Source organism: Tachypleus tridentatus, chromosome 8 (genome assembly GCF_004210375.1).
Source record: "Tachypleus tridentatus isolate NWPU-2018 chromosome 8, ASM421037v1, whole genome shotgun sequence".
Taxonomy (NCBI): domain Eukaryota; kingdom Metazoa; phylum Arthropoda; class Merostomata; order Xiphosura; family Limulidae; genus Tachypleus; species Tachypleus tridentatus.
The window spans coordinates 147,115,816-147,128,892 of record NC_134832.1 but is presented as its reverse complement, the minus strand read 5'-3'; the positions used below and the strand labels follow the sequence as shown (position 1 = coordinate 147,128,892).

The window sequence follows — 13,077 nt, the reverse complement described above, 5'->3', positions numbered from 1 at the left end:
TTAAGACAATAGTGAGTAGTTTGACTCTAAGTATGTACGTAAAGTAGAAATGAACTGTGTTTATATACATTCTTAGCATTATAAGGAATACATAACTATTAAAAAAGATTTAATGTTATGTGATAGATTAATGTGGTAAATGTGTGGTTTTGTATATTGCAGGATGAAGAGACTGTTGAATATGTTGCAGCTGATGACTTTGAAGAAAGTGAGCCCTCAGATATTGAAGTAAGTATACTTCATGTGGAGCTTCTTCAGTATCAAGAAAGATAGGAACAACTTTAAACTGTTTTTACTTCTCATGTTGGGTTTAAAGTCTTGTAAGTAGCAAAGGAAGGAAGTGTTTTTATTTATCAAATGACTTGTTTGACTTTGTAGGACTGGGGCCAATACTATGGAACCGATACTTCCACATCCAACGAACATGAGCGCCCGAAGAAACCACATGTAGAGGTTGAATATGAAAAAGAAATGGAGCCCAGTACATCAAAAGCTAAAAACTGTACTTTCTGATGCATATCTGTAAAACTGTATATAAAACATTTTCCAAAGAAACAGACTTAAGTTTTTTGGTTTTTTTTTGCCTTTATTGCAATTGTGCTGTTGAACTGAGATACATTATGGAATGAAAGCCACTTCTATGAGGCACTTAATTTAGATTGACCACTGGAAAAAGAGAACCACAAAGAACTGTATAAAAATATTCCAGTTTTAACATACAGCAACTTTCACATATATGTGGTGGAAGCATTGGATGAAATGAAATACAGATTTTAGCAACTGAAAAAACAATGTGCATGAAAGTCACGGTTTTAGTTGCCTTCTTTTTACTTTGTATTTAAGTGCTACATCGAAAATCATCTCGACTGCTCCGTTCTGCACCAGATGGAAGACACGCTAATACAGTGTTCACACCACTACATAATAAATATAAAATCAACTTCTCACTTATAAATAGGAATGTTGAATTAAAGATATTCTTGAGATTTTAATACTTTTAAAAGACATCTGATGATTGAAAACAATATACATAGAACTATAGGTGTATAAACAAATAAGAACTGTATTGTTACGCTGTTTTCTTTTCCCTTACCATCCTTATCATCACACTATTAATTTAATTTACTTTGATCATTTTGTGATTAGGAAAAGTACTGATGTGCCTAATTTAGTAAGTAACTATTCAAGTTTCTTTGGTTAAAAGATTCCTAATTTGTTACTCAGTTCAATCATCTGTTAATAAAGGTAAAACGGACTTGCCACTGTAGATAATCAAAACACGAGATTTATTTATTATTGACTTACAAAGTATAACCTGAAATCTTCAGTTTTCTTATAATTAATTTTTCACAACAGTTTAATAGTGTAATATACTTCTATAAACACTTGAAAAGAAATGCTTAACATGAACAAAATAAATATTTTGAAGTATGTTTTTCCAACTAACTATTTTAGACACACACTCAGATTTGATTTTAAAATGATGACCCAATAAATCTTCTTCAGACAACTTTACCCATTTTCTAGTATTGTCAGATCTTATCAGTCTAAACAGCAGACCTACCTACCCATAAAGCTTATTCCCAGAAACCATCTTTCTTGGTAAGGGTGGGCTAATAACATATTCTCCATTATAACCCATCTTTAAAATAGTGAGAAACAGATCAATGTACACTGTCAGCTGTCCTTACCCCACTCTGTGTTGTAATCACTTGCAAATAATCATTACAAGTCAAGCATGGGTTTTTAATGTCTAATGGCTTGCTTTAAACAAACTAAGTACATTATGTGATCCCTAATCACTGTACTTATTACAAAATGACCATAGCACGAGGCAAGTCTGAAACATAGTAAAACAACGCATACTATGAATGATTATCAAGTTTACATGCGTAGGAGCTACGTAAAATTCTTTAAATCAGAAGTGTTTTATAAGGAATTCTTACAATATGTGATATAGCTGGCTGTTCTGATCCATACCAGTAACATTACTGACAATGATAATACATTATTAATATCAAATATTTAGTGAGGTTTCAATAATATGTCTACTTTAAGCTCTTTAGAATATATTAAAAATATCACAAAACCATTCACTTGTTTTATAGTAGTCGAACCTTCTGCTGGTGTCCATAAACAAACTCTCATGCGACACAACTATCCGAGAAGTAAAAAAATATACACAAAACAGATCAACCAAAGGTCACGAACTAGGGAAATGTACACATTTTAAAATACTGATCTTGTTGTGTTTAACATGTGTTTTTATATCCATATTGACGATTTAAGTGAAATCTATTGACTGATTTTGCTGCACATTCGGTGCTATTTGTTAAGCCATTGATTATAATCATTTCAAATATAAAATCATAATTTGATACCTATCCTATTATTTAGGCAACATTTTTTATTAAAAACACCAAAACAAATATCAATCACACCTGTAAAATTCATCATAACGAATTAATTCCAGAAGATGACCAAGAAAATACTTAGTATGTCATTGTCCTTACAATACAGGTTAGTGTAATTCCCACCAGCTTGAAACATGAGATCTAACCAATCAATAAAAGAGATTGTTAAAAATACTGCATACCTATTCCACACTGTTTTGACACACATTAACTGTTACAGCTGTACTTTAAAATACATACTTTGAACACTCAAGTGGTTACTTTAGTTCACTTAGAAGGCAAAATGAAAATTTCTACCTCTAATTGTAAACTGGCAGGATGGGCTGTGCTTCACTTTGTCGAGTGACATATTTCATTCAATGTTGTACCCATTCTTTAGATCTTAAGTTCAATTCTTGTAATGTTTTGCTTTTCTCCAGGAATTCTCCATAAAGATCATAAACAAAATTAAAAAATGTGCTTTATAACGAATGGATGAATGTACAACACAACCAAGAGCATATGCTTTCACTTGCACGTAAACTTTGAATGTTGTATAACACTAAGATAGTGCAAACCTGTGCCATCAAGCACACAAAGAAATGTTTTGAAAATTTCCATTCAAAATTAGATACCCAGGATTGGAATCAATTAGAAAGTCCTTCATCCTAAATTTTTACTTTCTTTGGAGGTTAAACTTTGAATCATTAAGTTTTTAAATACTTTTCACATTCAAAAATGAGTCTTCTTAAAAGAAGCCATAATTCTAAAACTTTGACTACTTAATAGTACAACTACCACCATGACATACAAAACAACCATATTTTTACATTAATACACCAGACCTGTAAATATAGATTATTTACCACACAAACACTAGTTGTAAGTTCTTACACCAGTTTTTAAATTACAAAAAAATGTATTCTTGGACTGAAAGAAATACTAATAAAAAGTTTCAAATGGCAGCTGTGATGTTTTTTTCCCTTTAAACTACTGTGTGTTTATTTTTACAGCAAAGCCACACTGGGCTATCTGCTGTGTCTGCCTGGGGATTTCAAACCCCTAATTTTAGCACTGTAAATCTTCAGACTTACTGCTGTCCCACTAGGGAACTGTTAAGATGATTTATTTTAACCACACAGGAACACTAATTAAGAATGAGACCACAACCGTAACAGCTAACTTTGATCTAGATTTTTCTTTCTGTAAATACTGAAGTCTATGTATCTTACACAGATAAGTATCGTTCAAGTAGTTGACTACGTTACAATGTAATGTGTTCTGGCTTTCTAGTCAGAGAACGCCAAACAGAAATCACGAACATGTTATCTAGGTTTTGTGGAAACAAATGTATCTGATTTTTTTTTTTCTTTCAAGACCATAATGTCAATTTAATAAGTTCAAAGGATGTTCATTCTGTGGCTCATGCTTGCATAGAAGAAAAGGATAAGGTGCTTACAAAAACAAACAATGTTTATGGGGAAGACCTACTGACTGAGAAGATAAACACAGCTCTTGTTCTCAGAGTAAAGGTATTAAAACACTGTACACTCAATAATAAATTGTGTTGTGTGAAATTCTGACACTTAAGTTGTCAAACATTTACCAAAAGAAGATTTAAATTGAAAAACTTTGGTTTATAGATTTACTAATCAGGTTAACTTAAGTAATAGAATAAAAACATTTAACAGAACAAGTTAACGGTTTCTTGTTTATAAGTTTCAATTAGTCAGGTTGTTAACAATGTCATATGGTTTCTTAACATTGTCAGTTTTGTTGAGAAGAACTCTGTTTCCTGTGGCTGATCGTGTGATTATGATATGTTTGTTTCTGGAGAGTTCTTCACATTTAAGGATACCCTTAGTGTATTATGCAAGGTAGAGTGTGCTAAGTAGTTTTAACTTGGTAGTAAATGGTTCTCTTGCTTGTTCAGAAGTATTCTCAAAACAAATTTGTAAAGATTTTATATTCTAGTACAAGGATTTCCAGTGATAGAGGTAGTTGTTGTGATTCTCTACCTTATATAGCACACGAATGATATCCTTAAATATGAAGAATTGGAAGATATTAAAGAACTCTCTGAAAACAAACATATCATAATCACATGACGACACAAGAAACAGAGTTGTCCTCAAAACTGACAATGTTAAGAAAACGTACAAGATTTCTTAACCACCTAACAAATTTAAACTTCTAAACAAGGAAACATTAACTTTTACTTTATAACTTGAATGGAATACTCAGAGGATTTTCAGAAACCTAAATAAATGAAATATCTCCAATTGTGTTAACAGAATTAATAGAAATGTCCTCACATTAGGTAAAACATTAGCTACTTATTTTAAGCCTGTGCATACAATGAAACACATACCACGTAAGTAGCTCCTACACCAACCTAATTGGACAGTCACATGATAGATGGGTAGATATGTTAATACAGATATGATTAGAAACCAAGTAACAAAAACCGTAATACTGACAGTTCACACTTATTTAAACTTACATTTAGAAAAAAAAAAAAAAATTCTGCCTAATTTCCTCTCATTTATCAGACACTCAAACTTTATTGGAAAAACAACTAAAAAGTTTTTGATGCCCTTAAACACAGACTTTGATACATCAAGATAACTAACTGCTCAACAACAAAACACTTTGATCCTTCTGTAATATTGTACGAACATACTCAAAGTTTCAAATGTTGTCATGAAATATACACATATTCACAAATAAAAAACATAGAAAAAATATTGCCTTTAACAGAATTACTTAACCTAAGAGTTTTACTTTAAGCTTTCAACATAGATGCACCTTGTTTTCCCTCAAGTTTTGAAATAAACTAGTAGTCACACACATAAATGAACCCCACCTTACAGGTAAACCACATTAAAGATACGTAACAAAACAACTGACAGATGTATGAAAACTTAAACTGCTTTTAAGAAATGTCACCAAAACAAAAAATACAGAAACTAAATTATTTTGCAAGTTCCACACCAGGTATAGATTTTAACATGGCTTCTTTCAATCATAGAGTCCTCACTCCTCAAACAGAATCAGCCGAAGTGTGAAATTCACTGAGGGCCTTAATAGGAGCAATGTGCTTCTTCTGGGATCCTTTACGCACTTTTGCTCTGACTTCCTCTGGTTTCTCTCTCCGTACTAGTGGCTTTTTTTCAGGAGCTTTCATCTTCCACACAACAATGGGTGACTACAGAGAAACAAAAGTTTCAGAAACTAATTTTTCTGACTAATATAAAGAATCAAACGTACAAATCATGACCATTAACAATGGATAATAGAGTACAAAACAGAGTTCTTAGTGTATTTCTAACATTTGTAATTTGTATTAGAGAGTGTAGTTTTGAAATGTGTTTCAACCCTCACAAGAACAATAGTAATAATGGTATGTAATCGTTCTTAATTCTTAAATTTACCAAAATGTCTGCTTTGATTAAGGTGTTTGTAACTACAAATTTTGTACAGAAGGCTCTCCAATGTTAGTATCACTGGTAGTGATGTGACTGTTAATATCTGTCTTCTACTTGTTAATGTAACTGTTTTACTTTCATCATAATTTTTCATGTGTTTTTACAAGAAAGATTAAATTGTTATAATACCACTCTCAGCCAGATATTTAAAGTTTATTTATTTTACTTTTTAGTCATCATAAGCACTTTCACAATTTTAGAAATGTCCATCAGACTGTCAAAAGCTTACACAGAGAACTGTAAACACATTCATCCAAACTTTGTATTTTGGAACATATTCAAAGTCTGTTAGACACACAACAACCCTTCCTGCTAACATCTGTCAAGTTCCAGTTACAATGTCAGACAGGAAAAAAGATTTCACTGATATGCATACAATAGAGGTTACACACATTACCAAGACAGCACCACAATTCTCACATACACTTGTATGTAATGGAGGTTACTCACACCAATTCTCACATACACTTGTATGTAATGGAGGCTACTCACATTACCAAGACAGCACCACAATTCTCACATACACTTGTATGTAATGGAGGTTACTCACATTACCAAGACAGCACCACAATTCTCACATACACTTGTATGTAATGGAGGCTACTCACATTACCAAGACAGCACCACAATTCTCACATACACTTGTATGTAATGGAGGTTACTCACATTACCAAGACAGCACCACAATTCTCACATACACTTGTATGTAATGGAGGTTACTCACATTACCAAGACAGCACCACAATTCTCACATACACTTGTATGTAATGGAGGTTACTCACATTACCAAGACAGCACCACAATTCTCACATACACTTGTATGTAATGGAGGTTACTCACATTACCAAGACAGCACCACAATTCTCACATACACTTGTATGTAATGGAGGTTACTCACATTACCAAGACAGCACCACAATTCTCACATACACTTGTATGTAATGGAGGTTACTCACATTACCAAGACAGCACCACAATTCTCACATACACTTGTATGTAATGGAGGTTACTCACATTACCAAGACAGCACCACAATTCTCACATACACTTGTATGTAATGGAGGTTACTCACATTACCAAGACAGCACCACAATTCTCACATACACTTGTATGTAATGGAGGTTACTCACATTACCAAGACAGCTCCACAATTCTCACATACACTTGTATGTAATGGAGGTTACTCACATTACCAAGACAGCACCACAATTCTCACATACACTTGTATGTAATGGAGGTTACTCACATTACCAAGACAGCACCACAATTTTCACATACACTTATATGTAATGGAGGTTACTCACATTACCAGGACAGCACCACAATTCTCACATACACTTATATGTAATGGAGGACTACTCACATTAATGAAAATGCATCAAGGTTCTCACATACATTTGTATGTAATGGAGGATACTTACATTAATAAAATACACTTTAAAACTTGTTAGGCAATCTTTTCAATATGAGTACTTCTAAAGTTCTATGTTAACCCTCATCATTTTGGACTAAACAGTGACACAAGTTATACATTTGTCCAGTTTACATATTTTCATCACAGACTATGCAGTGCACAAGTTAAATGTTTTATAATTGAGCAAAATTTATTTTCAATATCATCCCTAACCGATATGTTGGTAAATAAAATTTTTATCATTAGAAAATATTACTTTGTATAATATAATCAAAGATCATTCTATAACTGAGAGTTTAACCTTTGAATTTCAGAAGATTTTGCCAAGTGTACCTTACATGCTTTGCCCAACTTGACAAACAATGTACATAGCCTTCGAAATTATATTTTCCCACCTGTTATTTTGTTTATTTGGAGCACTGGGTACAAGTTAAATGTTGTACTCATTGTAAAAAAACTAGAAATGTATTCCATTATTTTACCATAAGAAAAGAAAAAGATTATAGCTTTTGTATTTCAGTTAAGAAAAAGGGTTTGAGTTATGTTTGCTGTTCCAAGCAACAGTTAAAGGAGGGTTATACTTACACTGCTCTTCCAGACATATCTGTACAGAAGGTTTTATGTATATTGCAGCTTCAGACAAATGTTAATAAAGTTTTCATTTATATCAGTGTAGAGACAAGTGTGAGTGTCACACACCCAAAGAGATAATTCCACTTATAAGGCTCACTTTCAATGATGCTTACAGTTTGTAGCAAGAGTTTTGTTTTTTTGCAGAGGGCTTGCACTGTACCCTGTAGCCACATAACAATTATATACTCATCTGGAGTGAATCTGACACTAGATTCAGCCCCATTTTGATACACATACCCAACACATATGACAGTGCTGTAAGTATGGTGTGTGAAAACAAGCATATAAACCTCTATTTACTGAAAGAGGTTCCACCCTCATTGTACATGCTTCTGGGAGACCAACTGCATCCCACCAGATGACTCAGAGGGTTGAGGATATCTGATAACTTAAAAGTTTAAGTTGCCCTTGCTGGTTGTTCAAGCTGTGCAATTATCTACAAGCATTGATTATATTGATTACTACAATGCAAAATAATCAATCAGCCAAATCAATGATCAGTACCATGAAAACTAATTAAAATCAGTGTCACTGATTATTTCACCTACCCAAGTATTCACAAAATACTATATTTATTTCTCATTTATTTTTTTTTCATTAATTGTAGGTTGTTCAGCCCAACTAAGTAGCATCTTGGTGCTAATAAATAATGAACTAATTGAGATAATTTTTTCAAGTGTTACTATTTTTAGATTTTTCCAGCACTTCAATTCTCGTGAAAATAACTGATTAGTGAATTTCATTAACTGCCCAAACCTACTGACTGTGATGGTTATTTTCATACTTAAAGACAGTGGTTCCCAAACTTTTTTATGCCCCGCACCCCTAAAAAATTTTAATATGTTCTCGAACCCTCACAGTAATTATTTATTTAAGAATAAAGGTGAAGGTGGCCAAAGCAAATGTTATCTCGCACCCCTAGTTGAGAACCACTGCTTTAAGTGATAAGTGAAGAACAAAAATGTAAAGACATCTTTGGCAAATGTTAACAAGCTATATGATCATTTGTTTGCTTTTAAAATTATATGATTAATCATAATATGTATAAACTATATGCTTGGGGAATTACTTTATACCAGTTTTTGTTCAACCGTTCCATGACTTAGTAAAATTATAAATTCAAAAAACATTTTATTAATTTCTATAACTAATACTAATTTCTTTATCACCAAATCAATATTAGTTGAATAATCAATGTATTAAAAAATACAACTTACACTAACTCTTGCACTTCTGGGATACTGCAAAAATGAAACAAAAATGTTTGAAAACAAGTTTATAAACCAAACTTTTATATATGTTCAATTGATATTTTTCTTTCAACCATTTGACTTTTATTTTACTTAATTCAACAGTGACTAATAATAAACTTATATATTTATAAAATTTAATGAAGTCTTTTATCTATTTCATATCTATAATGAATGTTATATGTCTGTTAACATGCAACAATGATTAATAATAAACTTGTATAAACATAAAATTCAACATAATCTTTTAACTATACAACAATGATCAGGGCCACATTATGGATGTGGAGTGGGGGTGGCAGGTTATGGCCAAATACTGTAGGGCCCTTCAGAAGCGATCTTCATTATTACGTGAAATACAATTCAATCCTACAAATTAACTGATGTTTTAGCAGAACATAAACACAAGCTGTGGGGAGATTATACATAAAATACAAGTTAAAACAAGTTTCAGAACACATTAATAAAAAAAGTTACAGGTTGATATGAAATGAATAAAATTGCTGTTGTCATACTAATATAACTGTAATCATATTTTTCAAATAGACAATCAGTTTCTGATTAATATTCTCCATTTCTGTCTTACTTGGAGGCCCTTTTGATTGGGGGAACATGGGGTAACTACACCTATCTGCCTTCTCTGTAATCCAACCTTGATAATGGCATTAAAACAGAAGTTACATAGAGCTTCATACATGAAGCTTGCACTTCATGTCCAAAAACTCACACATAAGACTTTTCTCCAGCCATATGTACAGATCTAAAAACATCTGTAAACAATATATTTTAACTTGGTACTAAATATTTAATAATAAGATTAACTCTACCAGCACCAGTTGGGTTATTTTGAAAGACTTTGCAATAACCTGGTAACCATTAAAGTATAAATACTAAATCTTTATCTAGTAAGTTAAGTTTTACAAGTTTGGAACGTTTTTAATAAATATTACAAATTATAATTTTCTAAATTATATGTGTTCACTAAAATTATGGAGCCACAGTATGATTCAGACCAATACTACTGCTAGGACATCACACAAACCACATGATACCAAAGTGACCAGAATATCAATACTATAACTTTTATTGATTTGTGTTTCTTCATGAAAATGTTTTTCAAGTTTTTAGTAGACAAAATAAGAATGTTCAGTTAAGTATTTTACTCAAAATATGTTTGTGAGTGTATGAAGCCAGTGCTGACTGATCTAAGTGCAAAGTGATATTTATATATATCACGTATAGATATGGGATGTTGTGGGATTAGAGCACACACATCTCGCTCTAATTTCTAGTTCTATATCTATTGCTACTCTTTTATTTCTTATGTAAGACTGGTGAATGGAGGTAAAGACTGATAGATGGTGTATTCCCACCACAATGTGGGTCCTGTACATTTCAAAAATGCTTTTTAGGAAACAAAATAATTATTAAACTAATATAATGATACACAAAGAACCACGTAATTTCTCCGGCTTTCTAAATAAACTACGTGTGGATAAAAACAACATTTCTGTAAAGATTAATGACTTAGTCAACAAACTTAATACTTCCAGTAAACATTCAGCATTTTTCTTCAAGCCAATTGTCTCCAGGTGGGAGAGTAGTAAATCTATAAATTTATAACGTTTGAATTTGGGGTTTGATTCTCCATGTTGGCCACAGCAGACAATCCAATGTGGCGTTTCTCAAAAACAAACATCATTAACCCAATTACAAAGAACCATCAGATTTATATATCTTTAAATGTGCTTTTTCCATTGGTTATAAACATGCACTTAAAAATGTAGGCATGGAATAAGCAAGATGTTTCAAATGAATGTAGTAGTGAGATTGGCTACTCTGTTAGATTTGCTAAATATACTGATATCTCATTAAGTCTTAAAGGTGGGATTCCTTATTTTATATTCTAGCTTGTCAATGTTCATAATTGGACATTCTAATTTTTAAACTGACTAGTAAGATAAAAGAAAATACAATGTGACACACAAGAAAATATATTTAACATATTATTTTGAAAATTTTCTTTTGAATTAAAACAAACTAATTCAAGAATTCATTTTGAAGATTGTTCTTAGTTTAAAATAGTTTACAGAAATAACCTTATATGTAAAACACTGGAAATAGAAACTGAATGCATATATTATTTTCATTTTGTCATCAAGTGTTTAATAACACTGACTTTTGAAAAATGTCTTCCATTCAGTTATGTGCAGTGAATTCTTTGAGAAACAAAATAAAAATAAATGTTTGTTTACTGTACACTTAAAGTGAACTGTACAACTAATGCTTTATCATGGTATTTAATGACTTTTTGTTAAAATAATGAATTATGTGGTCCATGTAACAGCAAAATGCCTGAGAGAATTATATGTTCATTATGCAATAATTATGAGGTTATTTGATGTTAAAATAAAAGAAAAAAAAAAAAACACAAGGTTTTAGCCAAACAAGCAATGGATTGTTATGTTGATAAATGTTACTAAACATACATTGTTTGTGTGTAAACATTTGTCAAGAAGTGTGTAAAGAGGGTTAAACAAACATATCAGATTTGTTTGTGTACAAAGGACTTGTAATGTTTACTGACAGCTTGAAAAAAGTTGTCATGATACACATCATGACAATTCATATTAAAAGTTAAAGAATATGGATGCTCTCATTTTTATTTGCAGTCATACAAGGTTGATGTAATTTATTAACCCAGTACACAGTTTTAATGTGCATCAGAGAAGTCTGTCCCCACCCCAAAGACCAACAATAACATTACAAAAAACGTAAATATAAATTTTATGAAAAAAGAAATCACTGTTCTGTTAAACAAACTCTAAAAAACAAATGACACTTTATGTAACTTAGTGGGTAGTTTCAAAAAGTATCATCATAAAGAAAATTAACCGAGATAATTCTAGAAGTGTTTTTATTACTAAATTTGCTATCTAGCTGTATAACTGATGATAAATTTTGAAGTCTTTTGAAGCAAAAGGCTTACCTTGGTAGATGCTACGTAGGAAGCTTTTACTGTAAGAACTACAGCATTCATGAGATTCTTTGCTGCTTGAATCAGAGATGTTGCACTATCCAGCTAGCAAAGTAAATAACACAAAGAGTTAGATATTACACTGTTTAACTAACAAATAAACATCACACAAACAGTTAGATATTACACTGTTTAACTAACAAATAAACATCACACAAACAGTTAGATATTACACTGTTTAACTAACAAATAAACATCACACAAACAGTTAGATATTAGACTATTTAACTAACAAATAAACATCACACAAACAGATAGATATTACACTATTTAACTAACAAATAAACATCACACAAACAGATAGGTATTACACTATTTAACTAAAAAATAAACATCACAAAAACAGTTAAGATATTACACTGTTTAACTAAAAAGAAACATCACACAAAACAGTTAAGATATTACACTATTTAACTAACAAATAAACATCACACATCAGTTAGATATTACACTATTTAACTAACAAATAAACATCACACAAACAGATATTACACTGTTTAACTAAACAATAAACATCACACAAACAGTTAGATATTACACTGTTTAACTAAAAAATAAACATCACACAAACAGTTAGATATTACACTGTTTAACTAAAAAATAAACATCACACAAACAGTCAAGATATTACACTATTTAACTAAAAAATAAACACACAAACAGTTAGATATTACACTGTTTAACTAAAAAATAAACATCACACAAAAAGTTAGATATTACACTATTTAACTAAAAAATAAACATCACACAAACAGTTAGATATTACACTATTTAACTAAAAAATAAACATCACACACACAGTTAGATATTACACTATTTAACTAAAAAATACACATCACACAAACAGTTAGATATTACACTA

General features: G+C 31.2%; 2 protein-coding genes across 7 annotated transcripts in view; one reads left to right on the top strand and one right to left on the bottom strand.

Annotated features, from left to right (window-relative positions):
• The window catches only part of LOC143223719 (protein MAK16 homolog), a 33,861-nt gene extending 33,304 nt beyond the window's left edge, over positions 1–557 (top strand). For both annotated transcript variants that reach the window (XM_076452049.1, XM_076452048.1), the window contains exons 7-8: positions 163–228; positions 379–557. In XM_076452049.1, the coding sequence (XP_076308164.1) occupies positions 163–228; positions 379–513 (201 nt within the window). In that variant the 3' untranslated portion in view covers positions 514–557. The remainder of the gene's footprint in view (positions 1–162; positions 229–378) is intronic.
• Positions 558–1,265: 708 nt separating this feature from the next.
• LOC143223718 (catenin alpha-like) overlaps positions 1,266–13,077 on the bottom strand; it is a 51,769-nt gene continuing 39,957 nt past the window's right edge. For all 5 annotated transcript variants that reach the window (XM_076452044.1, XM_076452046.1, XM_076452045.1 and 2 more), the window contains exons 19-21: positions 12,168–12,260; positions 9,146–9,169; positions 1,266–5,601 (exon numbers count right to left, since the gene is read on the bottom strand). In XM_076452044.1, coding sequence (XP_076308159.1) covers positions 5,437–5,601; positions 9,146–9,169; positions 12,168–12,260 — 282 coding nt within the window. In that variant the 3' untranslated portion in view covers positions 1,266–5,436. The remainder of the gene's footprint in view (positions 5,602–9,145; positions 9,170–12,167; positions 12,261–13,077) is intronic.